Raw genomic sequence first — 26,645 nt, forward strand, 5'->3', positions numbered from 1 at the left:
TATTACTGGGCAGCGAACTTGCAGAAGTCTCGGAAAGTAGGACATGGGGGAAAGGGTCAATGTAGGGGCAGATGGAGGATGCTTCGTGCAGGGGGACAAGTTTGAAGGCACTTGTGTTAGCGCCTCTTCGGTTCTCGCTGGCCAAATACTCTGAGCCCAGTGGTGGTTGCGTTGCTCAAGAGTCTGGAATCAGTGTGGTGAACATTTTAGGATTAAGGGCATGCCGCTGTGGGTGCCAATTTGTGATAATCGTAGCGTTATTTCAGCAGGGCTGGACTCAACGTTCAGGGAGCGAGAGGGGTTAGAGAGGTTCAGGGATTTGTTCCCGGAGGGCAGGTTTGCATAGTTGGTGGGGAAGTTTGTTGAGTAATGGATTTTGGTATTTACAAATCAGAGACTTTGTGAGGAAGGAGCTGGCTACGTTTCGGAGGTTGCCACCCCAGTCATTGCTTGTAAAGTGTGTCTGAGGAGGAAATAGGGAAGGGTAAGTTCGCCGATATCTATGGAGAGCTAATAGAGTGGGAGAGAGCCTCCCTGGATGCGGTAAAACGGAAGTGGGAGGAGGGGCTGTGGGTGGGGAAGGGGGATATTCGAAGTGGTAGTATGGAGCAAGGCCATGCGGAGGATAAATTTGACCTCCTCTTGTGCAAGACGGAGCCTAATACAATTCAAATTGGGCACTGGGCGCAAATGACAGTATCACGGATGAGGTTTTTCCAGAGGTGGAGGATAAATGTGGACGGTGTTCAAGGGGGCCAGCAAACCACACACACGTTCTGGTCTTGCCCGAAGTTGGAGGAGTATTGGGTGGCTTTTTCGGGGGTTATGTCGGAGATCTTGGGAGCGAAGGTGGCCCCGAGCCTGTGGGTGGCGATATTTGGAGTGTCGGAGGATCCAGGAGTGCAGGTGGGGAGAAAGGCTGATGTATTGGCCTTTGCCTCCCTGATAGCCTGGAGGCAGATCTTGTTAGGGTGACGGGCTGAAGAGCCGCCCAAAGCAGCAGGGTGGGTGAGTAACCTACATTTGAAATAGATAAAGTTTGCCATTATGGGATCAGAGGAGGGGTTCCTCTTGAGGTGGAGGTTGTTCATCGCCTTCTTTAAGGAGTGGTATACGTCAGTTTGGGGGGGGGGGGGGGGGGGAAGAGTATGTTTTGTTAGGGGTTATCGTTGTTTTGTATAAAAGTATAAAGTTCAAGGGCAGCACGGTGGCGCAGTGGTTAGTACTGCTGCCTCACGGCGCCGAGGTCCCAGGTTCGATCCCCGCTCTGGGTCACTGTCCGTGTGGAGTTTGCACATTCTCCCAGTGTTTGCGTGAGTTTCGCCCCCTCAATCCAAAGATGAGCAGGCTAGGTGGATTGGCCACACTAAATTGCCCCTTAATTGGAAAAAATGAATTGGTTACTCCAAATTTATTTATTTTTAAAAAATAAGTATAAAGTGCAGCATGTGGGGTGTTAAAGGAAATGGAGGTTTTTTTATATTACGGCACGTGTATAAAGATGAATGTTTTGTACATGAATTGAAAATGCCTGAAATAAAAATATATATTTTTCAAACAGTGTGCAGCCAGAGCCTTGCCCATGGCAGGCTCGGTTGGACAACTGGGGCAGAAGAAAGACTGGGTGGAAAAACATGACAAGGGATTCAATAATAAAGGGAACAGAAAGGCATTTCTGTGACTGCAGCCATGAATCCAGGGTGTTACATTGCCTTGCTGGTGGCAGGTTAAGAATGTCACTGAGTGGCTGCAGAGCAGTGTTTTTTCTTTCAATTTGACACTACCTTTAACATTGTTATTTAGCCATGATGGTGCATCCTTTTCCCAAAGTCGCTCTTTCTCAGTCGAATGTATCTTTGTTAATATTATGAAATTGCTCCTGAAATGTCTTCCACTGCAACTCCATTTACTGCAAACCCAATTTCTCAATTCACGTTAGCCAGCTCTGTCTTCATACCCTTGCAATTGCCGTTAAGTTTAAAACACTTGATCTCGACCCACTCTTCTCTCCCTCAGGCTGAATGTGAAACTCAATCATGTTATCATCGCCACTACTGAAGGCCCCCTTCACGGAGATCCTTAATTAACCCTGTCTCATTGTATATAGTCTAAAATAGACTGCTCCCTGGTTGACTCTCGAACATTCTCATCAAAGAAATTGTTCCAAAACCAATCAACTCATCTTACAGGCTAACTTTGCCAATCTAATTTGTTCAATCTATATGTAGATTAAAATCACTGATGATTAGTGCCATACCTTTTTTCAAGCTCCCATGATTTATTTCTTTGTACTCCATCCTACATTGTGGCGACTGTTAACGGACCTAGAAATTATGGGGAGGCAATGGCGCAGTGGTATTGGCACTGGACTGTTAAAAAAAACAGAAACCCAGGGTAATGCTCTGGGGACCTGGGTCCAAATTGTTGTAAAAAAAACATCTTGTTCATTAATGTCCTTCAGGGAAGGAAATCTGCCATCCTTACCTGGTCTGGCCCACATGCAACTTTAGACCCACAGCAATGTGGTTGACTCTTAATTACCCCCTCAAGGGCAATTAGGGATGGGCAATAAATGTTGGACACCCAGTCCCATGAACAAATTAAAAAAACTTCCACAAGTGACTTTTTTTCCTTTGCGCAGCAGACCATTCCATCCAACCAGTCTGCACCTACCCTCTGAAAAAGCACTACCGAGCCCCACTCCCCTGCCCTGTCCTCGTAACCCCGCGGATTGATCATGGCCAATCCACCTAACTTGTACATCTTTGGACTTTGGGAGAAACTGGAGCAGCTTGAGGAAACCCACGCAGACATGGGGAGAATGCGCAATCTCCACACAGACAGTCATCCAAGGCCGGAATCGAACCCGGGGCCCGGGTGCTGTGAGGCAGCAGTGCAAACGACTATGCCACCGTGTTTACCATTGTTATTTATCATCTCTACATCACAAATATATAGAATTCTCATCTCTACATCTTGATCTTTAGAACAAAGGTCATCTCTCACTCCTGTACTAGAGTCATCCTTAGTTAACAAAGCTACATCACCATCTTTTTCTAGCTTCCTGTCCTTCCGAAATGCAAGTCCATTTGAATATGCCATGGTCACTTTGCAACCACTTCTCTGTAATGGCTATCACAGATATTTATTTACATTTGAACTGACAATTCATCTGTTTTGTTACAAATGTTACTCACAGATACAGTGCTTCGAGTTCTGTCTTCACTATTTTTTTGAAACTCTGGCCTTATTTGCGGTCACACAAATTTGCATACTTGGACCCTTCCGGCCACACTGATTATTATCCTTTTTGCGACCATGCTCTTTTGCCTGGCCCGTTCCCTTGAATATACAATGTCTTCCTTCAGGTAATCCCTTTATCCCACTATTTCATTTAAAGCCGCCCCTACTGCCCCAGTCATACAACTTGCGAGAAAACTGGTGCAGGCATGGTTGAGGTGAAGGTGGTCCTGAAGGTTAAAACAAAGAAACAATGGAGGTCCCATAAAAGTGAAAGTTGCCTCAGCCTCAATGACATAGGCTGCACTCCCTTTTTGAGAGAGAGCTGACTGACTGGTGGGGATTTACCCAGAGGGTCACCACACCACAGGTAAGGGGTTTGTTTGATGGAGAAGGTTTCATGGATAACCTCAGCCGATTCAGGAATAGGCGTAGCTCCACATCACAAACCGGCCATCTAACCACCTGTGCTAACTGACTCCCAATGGCACCATTATATTGCTGGAAGTATTTTGTAGGTTACCATCTAGAGGACTGGAGAACTGCAAAAGTTACACCCTTATTCAAAAAAGGATGCAAGGTTAAATTCAGCAACTACAGGCTTAGCACTTGAACTTTGGTGGTAGGAGAGCTTTTAGAAATGATAATTTGAGACAAAAAAGTCATTCATACGAGTGTGGAAGAAGGAAAGCCAGCGCAGATTTAAAGATCAACTAACTTGCTTCAGTTTTATGTCGAGGAGAGGGCCGATGAGGATAATGCCTTTGACATGTCATACGTGGACTTCCAAAAGGCATTTGAGAGTGCCACTTGACGTTTCTCAGCATGAAATAAAAGAAACAGCAGCATGAATACAAAATTGGCTTTATCTTGATTAATCCTGATTTTAAAACCCTTAACCTTGTTTTCAAATTCCTCCATGTCTTACACTTACCCATCTCTGACTTCCTCCAGACCTGCAAGCCTTCAAAGGTCTCTATGCCCCCTCCTATTCTGGCCTCTTGCACATCCCTGATTTTAACTGCTTAGCGAGTGACAGGCATATTGTCAGCATCCTTAGCCCAGAGCTCTGGAAGTCCGTCCTTAAAACCGGTTCGTCCTCCTTTAAATCATTCCTAAAAACCTATATATTTGATCAGGGTTTTGGTCACCTGTCCTGATAACTCCTCCTTTGGCTTTAATGTCAATTGTTAATCCTCCCGGAAAGCATTTTGCTACGTTGAACAGGTTATAAAAATGTAATATGTCAGCAAAGCATTTATTCCCAAAAGGTTTGAATTTTGTTTTCCGTAAACAAAATCAAAGCCAATCGTTGGGAATTTGATTACCTCAAGCCATACCAAGAAAACATCCTCTCATGGATCATTGCTAGGGTGACATAGAATTTTGTCTACTTTATTATAGTGATTTCAACTGCAGCCTACTTTGTTGCCATTAGATCAAAGTACATCAAAAGCACATCTAAGCTCCTCACACGAAACACTAACCCCGTTTACCCTTGCACTACCACACTCTTGTCATAACTTCATTGTGAAGCAAGTTTTCATTCCTGTTACCTGTCATTGCAAGACTGCGGCAAAGGAAATCTGGAATCCCAATTGCCCAACCACACATTTGCCCCTTAAAAATCTGATCTGATCAAAGTTACACTCCAACTTCAGCTTTATGCACCATTTACAACCAGAGTAAAAATGCCAGTCCATGATTAGTGGAAATGGGATGTCATTCTTGCTTGCAGTCTTTTGTGTTCCAATTTGTAAACAGTGTGACAGGAAAATGAACCTGGAAGATCACGGTCAACAAAACATCGGGTGCAGCTCTCCAGCAAAGCTTCAAAATAGCAAGCAAGTTTATAATGCTGGCTTGTGTATCAAAATTTTTGAACAAAGTGATTAATGAGAACCGTGCAAACAGATTGAGTATTTACTGGTGTTAATATATTGGAATATTAGGGCAGCACGGTGGCCCTGGGTCACTGTCCATGTGGAGTGTGCACATTCTCCTCGTGTTTGCGTGGGTTTTACCCCCACAACCCAAAGAAAAGGACGAGTGTTGTCCGAGGGTTAAGGTGGTAATTAAAATAAAAAAATTTAGAGTACCCAATTCATTTTTCCAATTAAGGGACAATTTAGCGTGGCCAATTCACCTACCCTGCACACATTGATTGGTGATATTTCAGAGGGATGCTAAAACACTTTAGAACAGGTCGTTATTACGAGGTGCGTTAAAAAGCATTAAGGTAGACAAATACCCAGGGCCAGATGGCATTTTTTCCAGATTACTGAGGGAGACAAAAGATTAAATCGCTGGGCCTCTTAACAGAAATCTTTGCGTCCTCGTTGGCCACAGGTGAGATCCCAGAGAATTGGAGGATAGCCAATGTATTGAAGAAGGGTTGCATAGATAATCCGGGTAATTATAGGCCAGTGAGCTTCACGTCAGTGACAGTGAGATTGTTGGAAAAGATTCTCAGAGATAGGATCTACTCACATTTGGAAGTGAATGGTCTTATTAGCGACAGACAGCATGGCTTTGTATGAGGGACGTCATGTCTCACTAATTCAATTGAATTTTTTGAGGAGGTGACAAAAATGATTGACGAGGGAAGGGCTGTGGATATTGTCTGCATGGATTTTAGTCAAGCATTTGATAAGGTCTCTCATGGCAGGCTGGTGCAAAAGATTAAATCACATGGGGTCAGGGTTGAACGAGGTGGATGGATCTGAACTGGCTTGGCCATAGAAGGCAAGAGGGTGGCAGTGGAAGGGTGTGTTTCCGAATGGAGGTCTGTAACTAGTGGTGTTCCGCAGGGATCAGTACTGGGAGCTCTGCTCTTTGTAATATATATAAATGACTTGAAAGAAAACATAGCGGGTCTGATTAGCAAGTTTGCGGATGATACTAAGATTGCAGGAGTTGTGGATAGTGATGAAGATTGTCAGAGAATGCAACAGGATATAGATAGGTTGCAAAATTGGGCAGAGAAATGGCAGATGGAATTTAACCCGGACAAATGCGGGGTGATGCATCGTGGTAGATCCAATTCAAGTGGGAGATATAAAATTAACGGCAGAAACATCAGGAGCATAGAGACACAGAGATCTGGGCGTGCAGATCCACATATCCTTAAAAGTGGCAGCACAGGTGGAAATGGTGGTAAAGAAAGCATATGGCATGCTTGCCTTCATAGGATGGGGTATCGAGTATAAAAGCTCAAAAATTATGTTAGTTATACAGAACGCAGGTATGGATACATTTGGAATACTGTGTACAATTCTGGTCATCGCACTACCAGAAGGCTTTGGAGAGGGTACAAAAAAGGTTTAAGACCATAAGACATAGGAGCGGAAGCAAGGCCATTCGGAACATCGAGTCCACTCCACCATTCAATCATGGCTGATTTCAACTCCATTTACCCGCGCTCTCTCCATAACCCTTAATTCCTCGAGAAATCAAGAATTTATCCACTTCTGTCTTAAAGACACTCAACGTCCCTGCCTCCACCGCCCTCTGTGGCAATGAATTCCACAGACGCACCACTCTGGCTGAAGGCATTTCTCCTCATCTCTGTTCTAAAGTGACTCCCTTTTATTCTAAGGCTGTGTCCCCGGGTCCTAGTCTCCCCTGCTAATGGAAACAACTTCCCTACGTCCACCCTATCTAAGCCATTCATTATCTTGTAAGTTTCTATTAGATCTCCCCTCTATTAGATCTCCCCTGGGGCTGGTTTAGCACACTGGGCTAAATCGCTGGCTTTTAAAGCAGACCAAGCAGCACGGTACAATTCCCGTACCAGCCTCGCTGAACAGGCGCCGGAATGTGGCAACTAGGGGCTTTTCACAGTAACTTCGTTGAAGCCTACTTGTGACAATAAGCGATTTTCATTTCATTTCATTTCATTCAACCTCCTAAACTCCAATGAATATAATCCCAGGATCCTCAGACGTTCATCGTATGTTAGGCCGACCATTACTGGGATCATCCGTGTGAATCTCCGCTGGACCCGCTCCAGTGCCAGTATGTCCTTCCTGAGGTATGGGGTCCAAAATTGCTCACAGTATTCTAAATGGGGCCTAACTAGTGCTTTCTAAAGCTTCAGAAGTACATCCCTGCTTTTATATTCCAAGCCTCTTGAGATGAATGACAACATTGCATTTGCTTTCTTAATTACGGACTTAACCTGCAAGTTTACCTTTAGAGAATCCTGGACTAGGACTCCCAAGTCCCTTTGCACTTCAGCATTATGAATTTTGTCACCGTTTAGAAAATAGTCCATGCCTCTATTCTTTTTTCCAAAGTGCAAGACCTCGCACTTGCCCACGTTGAATTTCATCAGCCATTTCTTGGACCACTCTCCTAAACTGTCTAAATCTTTCTGCAGCCTCCCCACCTCCTCCATACTACCTGCCCCTCCACCTAGCTTTGTATCATCGGCAAACTTAGCCAGAATGCCCCCAGTCCCGTCATCTAGATCGTTAATATATAAAGAGAACAGCTGTGGCCCCAACACTTTACCAGGATGTTGCCTGGAATGGAGGGTATTAGCTGTGAGGAGAGATTGAATAAACTGGGATTGTTCGCCCGAACGAGACGGAGGATGAAGGGCGACCGGATAGAAGTTTATAAAATTATTAGGGGTATAGATAGGGTGAACAGTTGAAGGCTTTTTCCCAGGGCGGAAATGTAAATTGCAAGGGGCCACAAGTTCAAGAGGAGGGAGGGAAAGGTTCAATGGAGATGTGCGGGGTAAGTGTTTTTTACACAGAAAGTGGTGGTGCATTGGAATGCATTGCCAAGTGAGGTGGTTGAAGCAGATACGTTGGCGCCCTTTAAGACTGAGTCTGGATAGGCACTTGAACAGACGGGGTACAGAAGGATACAGGCGGTTGGTCTAGATAGGACGTGATCGGCGCAGGTTTGGAGGGCCGAAGAGCCTGCCCCTGTGCTGTTTTGCTCTTTGTTCTTTATGTGCAGGGTAGGTGGATTGGCCATGCCAAACTGCCCTTGAATTGGAAAAATGAATTGGGTACTCTAAACTTATTTATTTAAAAAAATATATTGGAAACATCTTTTTCTGGTTACATGGTTTCCTTATGGGTCACCCCTCAAGCACAGCTGCAGTTTGCCACCAAACAGCTTCACATTCACATGACATTGACACCGAGTGCTTTGCATGGCCAATGGAGTCAAGAGGATCAGGAATGTGCCTGTGGTGAGCATTGCTGCCTCACGGCGCCGAGGTCTCAGGTTCGATCACGGCTCTGGGTCACTGTCCGCGTGGAGTTTGCACATTCTCCCCGTGTTTGCGTGGGTTTCGCCCCCACACCCCAAAGATGTGCAGGGTCGGTGGATTGGCCACGCTAAATTACCCCTGCTAAATTGCCCCTTAATTGGAAAAAATGAATTGGGTACTCTTAATTTAAAAAAAGAAGAATGTGCCTGTGTATTAAGCCTGGTATATGTGCTGAGCTACCTTATTTAGCCAGTGATACAGGCACGACAATTACCTTCAGTTCTCCTGAGCCAAGGAAGGTGAAAGAGCAACCTGTTAGTGAAAGAGCAGTTTGAATCACAGCTCTACCTCTCCATTACACCCCACTTGCCCAATATCTTGCAAACACTGACTGCCAATTCTTACCACTGATGAATGGCCACCTAAGTGTGCTGACAGATGTTGCCTAACACCTGTGAAACCCCACTGTTGCAAAAAATCAATACTTTCAGGAAAAACAGGGAGGGAGAAAAAAACTGGACTAAATTTAGTGTTTTAGGAGAGTGCCTTACAAAGCTCTGTTATCACAGGATTAACCCATGATTGAAAACAGAAAATAAATACATTTAGGCAAGACACTAAAGCCTAAGTTTATGTGAGCCTGTTCGTCAAGACAAGTCACAATCTGTTCTCTCCTGAAAAGTCATAAAAGATCCCACAGCACTATTTGAGGAGTTCTCATCTTGGTCCATACCTTTCCCTCAATAAACACAACTGAAAGCAGATTATCTGGCCATTACATTGCCATTTGTGGGATCTTGCTGTGTGCAACTTTGCCACGTTTTCTACATTACAACAGTGACTGCAGTTCAAAAAGTATATCATCAGCTGCAAAGTATTTTGAGACATCCTGCAGTCATGTAAGGCACTTTCTTCTACTAAATGTATTCCTATATTTCAAAGATGAATTGATATGCCTGTACTGCTACTTAAATGCAACATTTAAATGCTTAGAAGACGATTCATGACGTTACTGAAATTCTGGTCAATGTGGCCTAACAGTTGACTGCATTTTTGCCCATCCTCTGAGGTGATGGTGGGCTGACTTTCTGACAATTGATTTTAGAACCAAGTGGTTTGTTGGGTCACTTCAGAGGATATTTGGAGTCCATTAGCATCATGGGACAGGAATAGTCTGTCAGGCTACAAGTTGCCCTTCCCTGGCAACTTGCGCACCATTGTGATTTCAATCTGATCTTGCAATCAGAGAACATAGAACAGTACAGCACAGTACAGTACAGGCCCTTCAGCCCACGATATTGTGCCCACCATTTATCCTAATCTAAGATCAACCTAACCTACACTCCTTCAATTTACTACTGTCCATGTGCCTGTCTAAGAATCGCTTAAATGTCCCTAATGACTCTGACTCCACCACCTCTGCTGGCAGTGCATTCCACACACCCACCACTCTCTGTGTAAAGAACCTACCTCTGATATCTCCCCTATACCTTCCTCCAAACACCTTAAAAGTATGTCCCTCATGACAGCCATTTCCACCCTGGGGAAAAGTCTCTGGCTATCCACTCTATCCATGCCTCTCGTCACCTTGTACACCTCTATCAAGTCACCTCTCTGCCTTCTTCGCTCCAGTGAGAAAAGCCCTAGCTCCCTCAACCTTTCTTCAGAAGACATGCCCTCCAGTCCAGGCAGCATCCTGGTAAATCTCCTCTGTACCCTCTCCAAAGCATCCACATCCTTCCTATAATGAGGCGACCAGAACTGGACACACTATTCCAAGTGTGGTCTAACTAGGGTTTTATAAAGCTGCAGCAAAACCTCGCAGCTCTTAAACTCAATCCCCCTGTTAATGAAAGCCAACACACATTATGCCTTCTTAACAACCCTATCAACCTGGGTGGCAACTTTGAGGGATCTATGTACATGGACCCCAAGATCCCTCTGTTCCTCCACACTTCCAAGAATCCTGCCTTTAACCCTGCATTCAGCATTGAAATTCGACCTTCCAAAATGAATCACTTCACATTTATCAAGGTTGAACTCCATCTATCACTTCTCAGCCCACCTCTGCATCCTGGAAATGTCCTGTTGTAACCTGCAACAACCCTCAACACTATCTACAACTCCACCAACCTTTGTGTCATCGGCAAACTTACTAACCCACCCTTCCACTTCCTCATCCAAGTCTTTTATAAAAACCACAAAGAGCAGAGGTCCCAGAACAGATCCTTGTGGGACACCACTGGTCACCGACCTCCAGGCGGAATACTTTCCATCCACTACCACTCGCTGTCTTCTTTCGGCCAGCCAATTCTGTATCCAGACAGCCAAATTTCCCTGTATCCCATGCCCCCTGACTTTCTGAATGGGCCCATCATGGGGAAACTTATCAAATGCCTTACTGAAATCCATATACACCACATCCACTGCCTGACCTTCATCAATGTGTCACGTCACATCCTCCAAGAATTCAATGAGGCTTGGGAGGCATGGCCTGCCCACACAAAGCCATGCTGACTATCTTTAATCAAACTATGCTTTTCCAAATAATCATAAATCCTATCTCTCAGCATCCATTCCAATATTTTGCTCACCGCAGACGTAAGACTTATGGGTCTGTAATTCCCAGGGGTTTCCCTATTCCCTTTCTTGAATAGGGGAACAACATTCGCCTCCCTCCAATCATCTGGTACTTCTCCAGTGGAGAGCGAGGACGCAAAAATCATTGCCAACGGCGCAGCAATCTCCTCCCTCGCTTCCCGTTGTAACCTTGGGTATATCCCGTCAGGCCCAGGGGACTTATCTATCCTGATGCTTTTCAAAATTTCCAGCACATCCTCCTTCTTAATATCAACCTGTTCGAGTCTATTAACCTGGTTCACGCTGTTCTCATGGGCAACAAGGTCCCTCTCTCTCGTGAATACTGAAGCAAAGTATTCATTTAGGGCCTCCCCCATCTCTTCAGACTCTAGGCACAAGTTCCCTCCACTATCCCTGATCGGTCCTACTCTCACTCTGATCATCCTCTTATTTCTCACAAGTGTAGAACGCCTTGGGGGTTTTCCCTAATCCTTCCCACCAGGGCTTTTTCATGCTCCCTTCTAGCTCTCCTCAGTCCATTTTTGAGTTCCTTCCTGGCTACCTTGTAACCCTCTAGAGCAGAGTCAGATCCTTGCTTCCTCAACCTTACGCAAGCTTCCTTCTTCCTCTTGACTAGAAGCTCCACTTCTCTTGTCATCCAAAGCTCCTTCAACCTTACCATTCCTTCCTCGTCTCAGTGGGAAGAAACAACTCAGCACTCGCAGCATGTGCTCCTTAAACAATCCCCACATTACTGCTGTGCAATTCCCCAAGAACAATTGTTCCCACTTTATGCTCCTCAGCTCCTGTCTAATAGTGAGAGTTTGGCTGATGATGGATAAATGAGAGTTTGGCTCAAGATGGATTGGAACTTTATGGGAAAACAAAATGTGAGATAAAGCTTTGTGTGAAGGAATGTCAAGACAGGCTTTTTGGTCGCAAGCTGTAATCACTTGTTTTCGTACCAGACAAATTGCAGTAACGGCCTTGGGAATGGTTGCGCTGGCTTTAAAGATAATTATAATTGATGGGGCTGCCCTCAGCAATGAACCAAAAATGTATAAGAACTGCTGTCAGATGTATTGACTTTGGCTTATTGTTGTAACTCTCAGTGATACAGCGGTCTTAGCACCGGCCGTGAAATAAAGTATACGTTGAAGTAACGAGGTGTACGACTGATCATTTCATCCGGACTGGTAGCAAAGAATCCTCAATAGCAATATCATTTGCCCTCCCCCAATTAAATACCTTCCCATACTGTGTGTTCCTATCCCTCTCCATGACTATGGTAAAGGTCAGGGAGTTGTGGTCACCAAAATGCTCTCCCACCAAGACATCTGACACCTGGCCTGGTTTGTTGCCGAGCATCAATTCCAATGTGGCCTCCCCCCCTAGTCGGCCTTACTGCATATTGAGTCAGGAATCCTTCCTGTTCTAACCTGACAAAATCTGCTCCATCCAAACCATTTGTACTAAGGAGGTTCCAGTCAATATTAGGGAAGTTGAAATCACCCATGACAACAACTCTGTTACTTCAGCATTTTTCCAAGATCTGACGCCCAATCTGTTCCTTTATCTCTCGGCTGCTATTGGGGGGGGGGTCTATAGAAAACTCCCAATAAAGTGACTGCTCCTTTCTTGTTTCGGACTTCCACTCATACTGACTCAGTAGACAAACCCTCCCGAACTACCTCCTTTTCTGCGGCTGTGGTGCACTCCCTAATTAACAGTGCCACTCCCCCTTCTTTTTTACCTCCCTCCCTATTCTTCTTAAAACATCTGAACCCTGGAACATCTAACAACCATTCCTGCACCTGTGAAATCCATGTCTCCGTAATGGCCACAACATCGCAGTTCCAAGTACTGATCCATGCTCTAAGTTAATCTCCCTTATTCCTGACACTCCGTGCATTGAAACAGACACACTTTAACCCATTCCACTGAGTCCAACTTTGCCTTATTGACTGTCTATCCTTCCTCACAGACTTGCTGCATACTATTTCTGTCTGTTCAACAGCTACCCTATCCTCTGATCCATAGCTCTGGTTCTCATCCCCCTGCCAAACGAGTTCAAACCCTCCCTAAGAGTTCTAGCAAACCTCCCACCGAGGGTATTGGTGCCCTCCAGTTTAGGTGTAATCACTTAACCATCTGCTTTTCTTTACACTTGTGACTCAAAACAAGAAAAAAAAAAACTGGTTACGACAAACAAATAAAATGTAGCTGGCAACAAACCACTTTGTTGATCGTCTCCATATCACAGAAGCTTTCGACCAGGATTCGGCAGGTTTCCTCTTTACCCCAGTGTGCTGCAGCGTGAAGTGGGGTCCAGCCATCATAATCTTTGATATTTACATCATAACCTGCCTGGAGTAGAAGCCTGTGGATTTAAAAAAAAGTAAACTTTTGGAAAAAGTCAACTAAGAAAAGGAACACCCCATAAATGTCATCTTAGTGAGTTACAGGAGCTTTCTGGATCTGTCATGTACATTTTAAAAAGTTAAATTGAGCTAGTTGTCCAAGAACCCAAGCAAAAGGTTTTGATTCAGCTGCACTATATCAATCACTTCTCAGTCATATGTACTTCAAGACAAGCTCAAGGTTTGATGTTTACAAGACAAGAACATGCTAACAGAGTAGAACACCCCTATTACCAGGCTCACTCAACCAACTCCCCACTAGTGGGTGTAATTTACGACCATCTTCACTTTACGGATTTCAACTCCGCTTTCCAATGTCCTACTACCACTTCTCAACATTTTAACTGCCATGAGTCACCAACAATAGTTTCTAAAACAGTCAGTGAGCAATTACGTTGCATGCTCCTGTTAATAGCATGCAAGCATCACAAAGTGTCCCACCTCCATCAAATAGCTACAGGGTATGAACCAGTCATTTTAGCCACAGTAATTATAATTTTGAAACACAAGGGACTCTGGTGCATTGTGTAACAGATGGAAAAGGAACCAATTTGCTCATTTCATTCCTTTATTAATTTTTAAGTACAAAGTATTGGAGTAATTTTAAGTACCTACTTTAAAACCTCTGTGTAGCCTTTAGCTGCAGCTACATGAAGAGCTGTTCCCCCAGATTTGGGATGCCTATTGTCATTTATTTGCCCACTATTTAACCACTGCCTGGCATCGCGGAGCATGATTCGTTCTTCTTCTTTCCGAGCTGCTTCTATATCCACTCCTAAACAAAGAAAGCCAGTTCAAAAAGCAAGTTAACAAACAGGTTATCCTCACACCTAACCAATGCTGAGTATGCATCATTACATTTACAAAACTTCAGAGGATATTGTATTTTATATATATATATATATATATATATATATATATATATATATATATATATATATATATATATATATATATATATATATAATATAAATGTTTCAGCACAGAAAACAAATCCACATGCAGCAATGAAACAACACAAAAAACATGGCAATCTAAAATCTGGCCAGATATTTTGATGAGGCTACTGCTCTACAGAGCACACTGCATTAACAACGTCAAAATTAAGGCTTTATAAAAAAAATGGAATTACATCAGATTAGAAATTATTGATATTGCTTGCGCAGTTGTCATCATGTAATAAAGAACATCCAATTTACCTTTTATGTTTATATCCCCCTTAGGCTCATGACATAAGGAACAAAGGAAGGAACAAAATTTCATTTGAGTATCTTTCATGAAATCAGGGTTTGGTCATGTGGAGGAACAACAACAATTGGCATATAGCAACAAGAGAGAGACCAGGTAATATGTTTTCATAACTTTAAGGAATCAATATTGGCTCGAACACCAAAGAGCACTATGACATCTCTCAAGTCCATTATATCCTCTCTTCCATAATATCACCTATTTCTGCCTATGGTGTTGAGTCACTTATCCATTATTTTTCTACATCCAGCCTTTCATTAGCTTACTATTTTCCAGTCTCCATCAATGAGAATTTATTCAACACTCTGCTTTCATTATTCCATTTCATACCAAGTCCTGTTCAGCGATTACTTAAGAGCCTACTAACCTAAAATCTCCCAGTTCATCAAATTGTATTTTTCATTCTAACATTCAAATCCCTCCTGGCATTGCCCTGTTTATTCTCTTTCCTCTTTCTCCTTCCTCTAGAACTCTGCAGTCCTCCAAACCTAGCCACTTGCACATGTGCAATTTCATTCACTGTCTCCCACCATCTGCGCTCAAGTCTCTGAGATTTCCTCCTTGAGCCTCAAGCTCTCTCCCTTGTTTCAAGTGTTACTCCTCTAAACAAGCATTTGGTCACCTCCCCTCATATTTCACTCTTCAGCCAGTGTCAATTTTGTCTCATAACACATATGTGGGGTCTATGACGGATAAAGTTCTTGGTGCTGTTACTGATCTCTGTTCATTATATAGGAAAGACCCTCCCAAGTAATGCACTGTGGTCAGCTACATTTTCTGATCCAGTCCTGTGACTAGGGCTAAAACCCAGAACCCGATTCTGAAATCTTAGCCAGAACAAAATTTACAAATATTCCCAATGTAGTCCATCGACCCTTTAGGAATTACTGATTTAAAAGCACTGTTAAAGTCAGGAATTGGAAGTATCATTTATGTACACAACAGGTCAGTCACATAAAGCAATATTTTTCAAAGTGGGGGTCGCGACCAAAATGGTGTAAAATGAGTCACCAATAGGTCAGCAAAATAATCCCCAAAGATCGCCTGACCATTTTCTTTCTGGGTAAATTCTCACTGCAGTACAATGTATGGCCAAATGTGGAAGGTGGTGCTGTGGACCTTTTTGCCTCCCTGGATCTATGTTACAGTCACAGCCATCAATACGCCCTCCAGTTTCTGCAACAGGTGACTGTCCAGGTTAGTTAGCACCTGCAACTAAAACTGAAGAGGTTATGAGAAAAATCAATTCTTTTCAAATTTCTTTCCTAAAAATGCCCTTCAGCAGAGTTTCCAGTAATGCTTCTTACTTTCTTCTTGTGAGGCCTGAACCTCGCACCCAAAACCAAACGACTGCTTGCTGGAACATGATTCCACAAGTACCCCAGTCAGCAACTCGTAGCCAGAGGACTCCCATGTAGAAGATTTAGCAGATCATTTCTGTGTATCCTGTGGAGGTCTCCCCACCTTGCAATTGGCCCATTGTTATGAAGTGGATTCATGTTTGCCCCATTCTGAATTCAGCTCTTTGGGAGACGCATGTGAGAGTTTGGGAACTTGGGAAGTCAATCCATCCCAGTCAGGGGGAAAATGCATCCGTTGATATTTCTGATGCAGATAAATCTACAGTCACACGGGATGAGAGGTGAGGTGACAAGATGGATACAGAACTGGCTCAGTCACAGAAGGCACAGGGTAGCAGTAGAAGGGTGTTTTTCTGAATGAAAGGTTGTGACTAGTGGTATTCCACAAGAAACTGGTGATGGGGCCTCTGTTGTTTGTAGTATATATAAACGATTTGGAGGAAAATGTAGCTGGTCTGATTAGTAAGTTTGCGGATGACACCAAGGTTGGTGGAGTGCCAGATAGTGTTGAGGATTGACAGAGGATACAGCAGGACATAGATAGGTTGGAGACTTGGGCAGATAAATGGCAAATGGAGTTTAATCTGGACAAATGTGAGGTAATGCATTTTGGCAACTCTAACAGAGGGGAAATATACCGTAAATGGTAAAAATCTTAGGAATATAGAAAGTCAGAGAGATCTGGGCATACAGGTCCACAGATCTGTGAAAGTGGACGAGGTAGTCAAGAAAGCATATGGAATGCTGAGCTTCATTAGACAGGGCGTCAAGTATAAAAATGCTACAGTTGTATAGAACCTTGCTACTACTGCACTTGGAATATTGCGCACGGGGCAGCACGGTAGCCTTGTGGATAGCACAATTGCTTCACAGCTCCAGGGTCCCAGGTTCGATTGCGGCTTGGGTCACTGTCTGTGCGGAGTCTGCCCATCCTCCCAGTGTGTGTGTGGGTTTCCTCCGGGTGCTCCGGTTTCCTCCCACAGTCCAAAGATGTGCAGGTTAGGTGGATTGGCCATGATAAATTGCCCTTAGTGTCCAAAATTGCCCTTAGTGTTGGGTGGAGTTTCTGGGATATGGGGATAGGGTGGCGGTGTTGACCTTGGGTAGGGTGCTCTTTCCAAGAGCCGGTGCAGACTCGATGGGCCGAATGGCCTCCTTCTGCACTGTAAATTCTATGAATTCTGGTCGTCACACTACCAGAAGGATGTGGAGGCTTTGGAGAGGGTGCAGAGGAGGTTTACCAGGATGTTTCCTTCTCTGGAGGGTGTTAGCTATGTGGAGAGGCTGAATAGACTCAGACTGTTTTCATTAGAAAGACGGAAGTTGCGGGGCGACTTGATAGAGGTCTACAAGATTATGAGGGGCATGGATAGAGTGGATGGGCAGGCACTCTTTCCCAGGGTGGAGGGGTCAGTCACGAGGGGGCATAGGTTTAAGGTCCGTAGGGTAACGTTTAGAAGAGATGTGCGAGGCAGGTATTTTTTACACAGAGGTTGGTGAGTGCCTGAAACGCGTTGCCAGGGGAGTTTGTGGAAGCAGATAAATTAACAGCGTTCAAAAGGCATCTTGACAAATATATGGACAGGATGGATATAGAGGGATATGGCACTCGGAAGTGCTGAGGATTTTGGCCAAAGGTGGTAACATGACCAATACAAGCTTGGAGGGCCGAAGAGCCTGTTCCTGTGCTGTATTGTTCTTTGTTCTTAGTTCTATTTCCATTGTAATTAAAGCACACAATTAGGCCATCCAGGCTGCTGGTCTGTGCAGTTTTCTTTAAAAAAAATTTAAAGATTTTTAGAGTACCCAATTATTTTTTTTCCAATTAAGGGGCAATTTAGTGGTCTGTGCTGTTTTCTAATGCTCCACCTGAGCCTACTGCAATCCTTAACATATTCGTCTATTCCTTTATCCTCATGGATTTATCTAGCTTCTCCTTAAAGTTGTTATTGACCGTAACAATTCCTTGTAAGAGCAAGCTCCATATTCTCACCACTGAGTAAAGTTTATCCTGAATTCCTTATTGGATTCAGTAGTGGCTATCTTTTTTCCCGGCCACAAGTTCTGCTCTCCCCCAGAATCCTGCGATGTCTACCTTATCAAACCCTTTCGCAATGTCAAAGAAAACTATCTGATCACACCTCAAACTTCTCTTTCCTACAAAAAAAAAGGAGTCCCAGCCTGCCCAACCATCATGATGGGTTGTATTCATCACTGGTGTGGGAGCAATACCTCAACCATGAAATTGACATCCAAGTCATAAAAATGACCTGATGAACGTCTGAAAATTTTCGTTGGATTCTTTTGGGAGAAACCCAAAAACACAGATCGCCAAATACAGAAAATCATCAATAAATCCCAAAAGGGAATTTAAGAGAAACCCCTTCACCTGGTGTGGGGTTGGGAACTCATGACCATGTGGAGTGAGTGTGACAAATAAATGTATCAGTTCTATGTGCAACAACTGCAGTAATACATGGCAGAAGCTGACCACCATATTTTGTAAGCGTTCAAGAGTAATATAGGAGTCTTGCCAACCTCACTCACAACCCAGCATGAACAAAAGAAACTCTGCCAGTCATTTTGTGTGTATTTGATTTGTATTTAAACCCTCTTCTAATGCGGTGTATAATATATATTTCCAATACAACATACAATTCCTTTTCAGAAAATGAAATCTCAAGATTGGAGAATGCAAAACATACAGTAGCGTAAAGAGACCAAGTAACAGTTTCTCAAAAATGCACAGCCTATAAATCCCCACGCAGATTATGCACAAGTGAACACCTTTAAATTACAGCACATCCACAGCAGCATAAGTCAATGTAATGGGGTTGTGCACTTTAAACAAATTGCCCACGCATTCCACAAAAAAAATTAGAGGGAAAATTGCCAAGTTAAAAGTTTGAGCCCAATTTGAAAACAGGGCTGTTTGTCCTTCTCATATACTGGAGACATACAACACTCATCTCATTCACCAAATAATAATACTGGAGAAATTCTTTCAAGAATATAATATGAAACAGTAGCCTCAACAATAGAATTATAAATGCAATCCCATCTAAGAGATGGGACATTCTAGCTCTCCTTCCAATTTAAGGGAGTACCACGATGTAGGATTGTAATCTTCCGAAGCAATACACAATATTATATGTTTAGCTCAGTTGGCAAGACAGCTGGTTTTGTGATGCAGAGCGAGACAAGCAACGGTGGTTCAATCCCCGTACCGGCTGAGATTATTTATGAAGACCCGCCTTCTCAATCTTGTCCCTCGACCGAGGTCTAGTGGTCCTCAGGATAAATCACCACCAGTCAGCTCTCACCCTCAAAGGGGAAAGCAGCCTATGGTCACCTGGGATTATGGCAACTTTACACTTACACACAACAATGAACAGAGAACTAGTTAAAAGCAAATATCTGTGGATGCTGGAATCTGAAATAAAACAGAAAATACTGGACAATCTCAGCAGGTCTGGTAGCACCTGTGGAGAAGTGAGCTAACATTTTGAATCTAAATGACTCTTTGTCAAAGCTAGAGAAAACTGGAAAGAGGGTCAGATTTATACTGTCACAGGGGGTTTAGAGAACTAGTTATGGCAGCTGCAAGATGAGGTTCAAAGGTTCAAGGCTAAAGGTTCAAGTGAGTGGGCATATGCATGGCAGATGCAGTATAATGTGGACAAAAGGGAACTTAGTTTGCACTCTGGTAGCAAAAATAGGAAGGCAGATTATTTAAATGGATGTAAATTGAGAGAGGGGGATATTCAGCGAGACTTTGGTGTTCTTGTGCATCAGTCGCTGAAAGTAAGTGGGCAGGTACAGCAGGCAGTAAAGAAGGAAAATAGTAGGTTAGCCTTCGATGAACCTAAGCGGGCAGGTACAGCAGGCAGTAAAGAAGGCAAATGGGAGGTTAGCCTTCATAGCAAGAGGATTAGACTATAGGAACAGGGATGTTTCACTGCAATTGTCTAGGGCATTGGTGAAACCACACCTGGAGTACCGTGGGCAGTTTTGGTGTCCTCATCTGCTGTGGAGGAAGTGCAGCAAAGGTTTACCAGGCTGGTTCCTGGGATGGTGGGACCGGTCATGATATTCAGGTAAACATCATGGTGCAAACAGACATACATACTGATGGACAGATCAACGGACCAATCAACACACACACAATACCACAGCCAACCACAGCCGACTGAGTTCCTCCGGGCCGCAGGGCGGCCATTTCACGCGCTTTCCGAGGCCTCCCGCGTTTGTACGCGCCAAAAAAGATGTTGACACAGAGGGACGTGATGTGCAGGCGCGCTCGACGCAAGACCGAACTGCGCATGCGCGGTGGCGCAACGAACGGCATGACATCACGACGTGCGGCAACTGCGGAGCCGCACATTTAAAGCGGCAATGTCCGGCAAGAAACCGACAATGCCTCCGCTGTGGGATGATGGGCCACTACGCTGCCTGCTGTCGAGCAGCTCAACCTGCCAATGATCCCCAATTCCGACAACCTCGCAGGGACGTGCAGGCCATTCAACCTCCTTACTACGAGTCGTGCCCAGACGATATCCAGACCAGTTACACAGACGACCGGGACGCCATCCGTGTTGCGGTCATTGATGGGAACCGGATGTCTCCAGCCAGGACCCACCAGCCGTTGCAAGTGAACACTGTCAATCCGGGTGATGAATGGTGTGCCACCCTAACGGTCAACCCAAATTCGTCACCCACCTACTAGACTGGACTTATGAGCCTGTTTGTACATTGAACTCATAATACCACTGTGTTAATATGTTTCTGTTCTTCCTTGTCGTTACAGGAGTTCATTTTGTCGTTCAACATTTCCCCGTCCTTTGTTTATGGTACAACCTCGTTGCTATGTCACACCCGACATCGCATCTTGTATGTAGTTTAGCCCCATGTACATGCTGTAGATATTGCGCACACACACATTCAGCTGCACTCAGTACACATCTCTATTTATAACCACACAGGCACATGTTCTTGTAAAACAAAAAAGGGGGCATGTCATGATATTCAGGTAAACATCATGGTGCAAACAGACATACATACTGATGGTCAGATCAACGGACCAATCAACACACACACAACACCACAGCCAATCACAGGCAAGAGCATACACACTACAAAACAGGGAACACAACACTTCCTGTTCATTCCAGCAGGAGACAGCTCAGGGCACAGAGCTCACAGCAAGCCACACAGACATCCACCATGTGCTGAGTGCCACTCCAAGATAGTGTGAGGAATAGGTCCACAGATCCTAGGGTTATGATCGAACCTCAGTAACCATTTTACCACTGTAAATAAATGTTAGCAATAAAACTGAGTTGTACCATTCGCAACCGTGTTGGTTTGTCTGTGTAGCAGAGCACCCAACACATCAGGGCTGTCACATGAAGAGAGATTAAATCGGTTAGGATTATTTTCATTGGAATTTTGAAGAGTGAGGGGGGACATCATAAAAACTCATAATTGTAACAAAATTAGACAGGGTAGGTTCAGAAAGAATGCGTTCCCGATGGTGGGAAAGTCCAGAACCAGGGGTCATAGTTTAAGAATAAGGGGTAAACCATTTAGGACTGAGGTAAGGAGAAATTTCTTCACCCAGAGAATGGTGAATCTATAGAATTCAGTACCGCACAAAGTATTTGAGGCCAAAACGTTGTGTAATTTTAAAGGAGGAATTATATATTGCTCTTGGGGCTAAAGGAATCAAGGGATACGGGGGAGAAGGCGGGATCAGGGTACTGAACTTGATGATCAGCCATGATCGTACTGAATGGTGGAGCAGGCTCAAAGAGCCTAACAACCTCCTCCTGCTTCTATTTTCTCTGTATGTTTCTATGTAACTTTCTCTTCTCCATTAGAGGACTGCTTGACCTCCAACATCCGTCTGCACTTACTTAGTCAAGATCAAGAGCCCGGTGGGCCAAGTTCAAAGACTTAAACGTACACTGACTACTGTGAGAAGCACGAGATTAATAAATCAATGAAAGTTGAAATAGAAATTACACTGTCTGCCAAAGAACTAGAGTCAGACCCCCCCCCCAATACAAGCTCATCACAGATCGAGCATGCACACATTTTGAAAATTAAGGATAGTGACATTCAAAGCATTAAAACAGCCCAAAACATAGATTCAGGCAGGAGAAAAGGTTCCAAGGAATGCAACTAGTCGTGAAAGATCAACTTCATTTCTTCTGGCACCATGTTTAAGGCAGTCAATCTTATCCAGCAGCAACTTGGGTCAGTTGTAGCTCACTCTTGAGTCAGAAAGTTAGGAATTCATGGCTCCAGAATTTTGAACACAATCCAGGTTGAGAGAACACTGAAGTGCTGATAAGAGAGTGTTACATTGTCAGAGGCACCATATTTATGATGAGATATTAAAATCAGACCATCTGTCTTGTGCAATGGATGTTAAGGATCAGTTGTATTATGCCAAGAACTAGAGTTCAGTAATGTCGCAACTTCTCATATACTGAAACAGTCCATGCCCGTCTGAAGCAAGACCTAAACAACTTTCAGGCTCAGGCTGATAAGAGATAAGCATGCCAGGTAAGTGGAAGGTAATAATTATCTCCAAGAGAGAATCTAACTATCTCACTTCATGTTCAACAGTATTACCACAGATCACTTGCCCATCAACACCCTAGGTGTCATAATTGACCAGAAATTTAACTGAATCAGCCACATAAATACTGTGGCTGCAACAGCAAGTGACACATCCAATAACAACCAATGTCTCTCCAATACCCAGAAGGGGCAATTTTCTGGTCAATTATGACACAGAGTCAGGACACTGAATATTCTCTAGTTGCACAGATGTATGCAGTTCCCACAACACTCAAGCAGCTCAATACCATTCATGATAAAGCAGTCCAACACGTTCTCAACATTCCTGTATTAAAAAAGCTGAGGAAAATAGATCCAGTGAAAGATCGATGCTAAATATGAAATATTTCCTACCCCAAGGAGATATTTCTATAATTATTGGAACAGTTTATGCGCCATTTATAAGCACAGAACTGAGAAACCAAACTGCATTATAATGCAGTATTTTATATTTATTACATTATTAATTTTATTGCCCAGGCTTTGTGATACAGAGAGATTTAAAAAGTGCCTGCAGAGGGCGATGTAGTATGCTGTTGGGCTTGAACAGAAGAAACGCAACTTTCCTTACAGCGGATTTTTTTGAATAGCAAAAATTTAAATGAGATTCAAGTGGGCAGTACAGTGGCGTAGTGGTTAGCAGTGCTGCCTCACGGTGCCACGGACTCGGGTTCGATCCTGGTGCACATTCTCCCGTGTCTGCGTGGGTCTCACACCCACAACCCAAAGATGTGCACAGTAGATGGATTGGCCATGCTAAATTGCCCCTTCATTGGAAAAAAGAATCGGGCACTTTAAATTTATAAAATAAAGATTCAAGAGAAATAAAGATTCAACTTACACATCAAATTTAAATTAGAATCGTTTGAATAATGGGGCGCACCAGTCTGGGCAAAACTTTCAGTCTTGTCACAGCTCAAAAATATTCCAAGCACTACAAATATGAAGTGTTTCTTCGGAATGCAATGTTGACAATCATTTTACCCCAGAAAGTTCACACAAACGATAATTGGATGAATGAGGTTTGTTAAGACAAAATCTACTACTGATAAGAACCCACTGATGCTAAATGCGAGGGTACCCCAAAACACAGAAAGGTAACTTGGAACACCAAGTGGTGTATATTTTCAATTTGGTATACAGAGAGAAAAATGTGAGAACCGGGGAGAAATAGTCCAGGTGTTGTGTGAACAATTAATAAAGAATATTTATCAACTTTAAAAAAGAAAAAAAAGTCAAGGAGGGCTGTAATACACAACATTAAATTACACTGGTGGCGAAATACAGTATTACATGAAGAGATGGTTTCTACAGCAACTGTCTCTCAAAACTGGCAACCTCGGGACTGAGTCCATGCCGGATTTCTAATCTTGCTGGTTTTGGGTTCGGGTTGGGGAGGTGGCCGTGCGAGCTGGGTTGGGTGGGATCAAAGGATATTCGGACCGTGGGAGCACAGGAAAAGACATCTTCATGCTTAAATCGGAGGGGGCTCTAGCACCATTCCAGGAATTCAGTGTACATTTCAGTGTTGCACTCTAGGAATGCTGCCCGTTCGATCAAATGTTAAACCAAGATCTTGCTTGCCTATTTGTGACTCAGGTGGATGATAAAGATCTCCTGTAGATCTCAAAAGCAATTAAATAAATCAACAGTGGCTAGATCACCAGGAAACTCTCTTGATGCCCTAACCATAAAGATTAACTGACCTTTCATCATAACATTTGTACGTACTTGTTGTACCCAGGAAAACTGTTAGCCTCTTTAACAGTCGCTATGCTTCAGATCTGTTACTTCGTGAGCAACATAGTCTTTTCTAAATGGTAAAATGAGATGCTGTATAGATGCATTTTTTCTCCAACCATCCCCAGTAAAATCATAGGTCGTATTACAGCACAAAGACAAAAGGCAGACTGAAATATGGCCAGCTGCATTCACATCATGAACAGAGCAAGAGAAGTTAGCTTGTGAGTAGCCCACACTGTTTGCAAAAATATATGCAGTGCTGGTTAGGCAGATGTTTGCTAATATTAGTAAATATCAGATGACTTGCCAATAAAAAAATGAAAGTAATGATTACACTCCAAAATGGGGGAAAGTTGTGTAATGTAGAGGGGGGACTTCAGGTTCACAAAACTGGCTATCTGAAAACTGTCACAAAACCGGCCATGCCCCAAAAGAATTTTTTTTTTTTTTTAAGCTGAATGTAAATCATCAGATGAGGAAACTAACTGACTTGTTCGGCTAGGTGCTGCACTACACACAAACTGGTTATTGGCTTTGTCCGCCTGTCTTTTCCTGCGCTCCCAGTGGTCCGAATGACCTTTGATCCCACCCAACCCAGCTCGCTCGTCCACCCACCCTGAACCCAAAACCAGCAAGCTTCCAAATCCGGTATGGACTTGGTCCCGGGGTTGGGAATTTTGAGAGACAGTGTAGACAATTTCAAATGAATCAGGTAACAAATGGTAAGACAATATTGGGTTTAAAATATAAAATATTGGGTCTAGGAATATAAAAGTCAAGATGATGAGTCGATATAGATTTTTCTTTCAATTTCGAGTACCCAATTCTTTTTTTTTTTCCAATTAAGGGGTAATTTAGTGTGGCCATTTCACCTGTACATCTTTTTGGGTTGTGGGGGTGAGACCCACGCAGACATGGAGAGAATGTGCAAACTCCACACAGACTTGAGAGAATGTGCAAACTCCACACGGACAGTGACCCGGGGCCGGGATCAAACCCGGGTTCCCGGTGCCGTGATGCAGCAGTGCTAACCACTGGGCCACCGTGCTGCCCCGAGTCCATATACATCTTTAATGAGAGCACAATTATATGCCAAGACAATAGGTAGGGAAGAGTACAGTCACCAAGATGCTGACCGTGGGGAAGACTTGACAAACTGATGCTGTTTTCATTAGGGCACAAAATATTAATCAGTGATTTGATGAAGATAGTTCAAATTAGGACGGCCAGGTAGAAACAGCTTCAAGTAACTTGGAGTCCATAATGAAATGACACAAGACACAAATCAAAGACAAGAGATTTAGCTAAGAAAGACAAAACTATTTTCGACAGAGCTATAAATGCAGTCGCAAAGTTGATGACCGAAGCAGTGACCAAGTCAACATTTAATAGGTTAGAGGAACAATTGACAGCGATACAGGGCATAAAATTAGGATTACTATTGGTATAAAGGATAAACATGAATACAGTTTGGTTGGGTCAAATGGCCTGTTGTAATATTTATACAAGTTCAAGTGTGTGCCTCGTGCGACAAACCTCATTGAAAAGTCTTCCCGATAGCACTTATTCTTATGCCCAAAGCAGGTAAAATGTGGGGCCGCTGGGTGAAATTCCTTCCATCAATAACAAGCATCTGATCTTCAATTAGGTTGATCCTTGAGATCACATTGTATGCATAATCTAAATGTGGAGTGCCTTGCCTTGGTAGAATCCATGTCACCATGAAAATACTGACAGAATTTACAAACAAATTAGCCTGAACGGAATGCAAAGTTGCATTGGATTGCAGTTAGCGCTCAAGTGTTCTCCGAACTTACTGCTAAGTTCAGAACCTGGTTCAATTTGAAATCCATAAGGGCAACAGGTTTTAGACTTATAATGTTGAGCAAAGCAAAGTTCAGTGTGACTGAATGCAGAAAAGGAAGTGAAGACAGAGACCAATGGATACAATGTTAAAAGTCACGAGAAAGCATCTGATAAAACAGAAAATGCTGGAGAAATCTATGGATATTGTTAGCAGGCCAGGTAGCGTCTGTGGAGAGATAAACAATTTTTTTTTTCTTTTCTTTCTTTTTAATATGAATTTTGAGTAGCCAATTATTTTTCTTTTTCCAATTAACGGGCAATTTAGCATGGCCAATCCACCTAACCAGCACATCTTTGGGTTGTGGGGGTGAAACACACACAGACATG

General features: G+C 43.5%; 1 protein-coding gene across 10 annotated transcripts in view; it reads right to left on the bottom strand.

Moving 5' to 3' along the window:
• ppp1r12a (protein phosphatase 1, regulatory subunit 12A) overlaps positions 1-26,645 on the bottom strand; it is a 353,486-nt gene that overhangs the window by 172,546 nt on the left and 154,295 nt on the right. For all 10 annotated transcript variants that reach the window (XM_072484743.1, XM_072484740.1, XM_072484746.1 and 7 more), the window contains exons 4-5: positions 14,089-14,248; positions 13,289-13,433 (exon numbers count right to left, since the gene is read on the bottom strand). In XM_072484743.1, the coding sequence (XP_072340844.1) occupies positions 13,289-13,433; positions 14,089-14,248 (305 nt within the window). The remainder of the gene's footprint in view (positions 1-13,288; positions 13,434-14,088; positions 14,249-26,645) is intronic.

This window comes from Scyliorhinus torazame, chromosome 19 (genome assembly GCF_047496885.1).
Source record: "Scyliorhinus torazame isolate Kashiwa2021f chromosome 19, sScyTor2.1, whole genome shotgun sequence".
Lineage (NCBI taxonomy): Eukaryota > Metazoa > Chordata > Chondrichthyes > Carcharhiniformes > Scyliorhinidae > Scyliorhinus > Scyliorhinus torazame.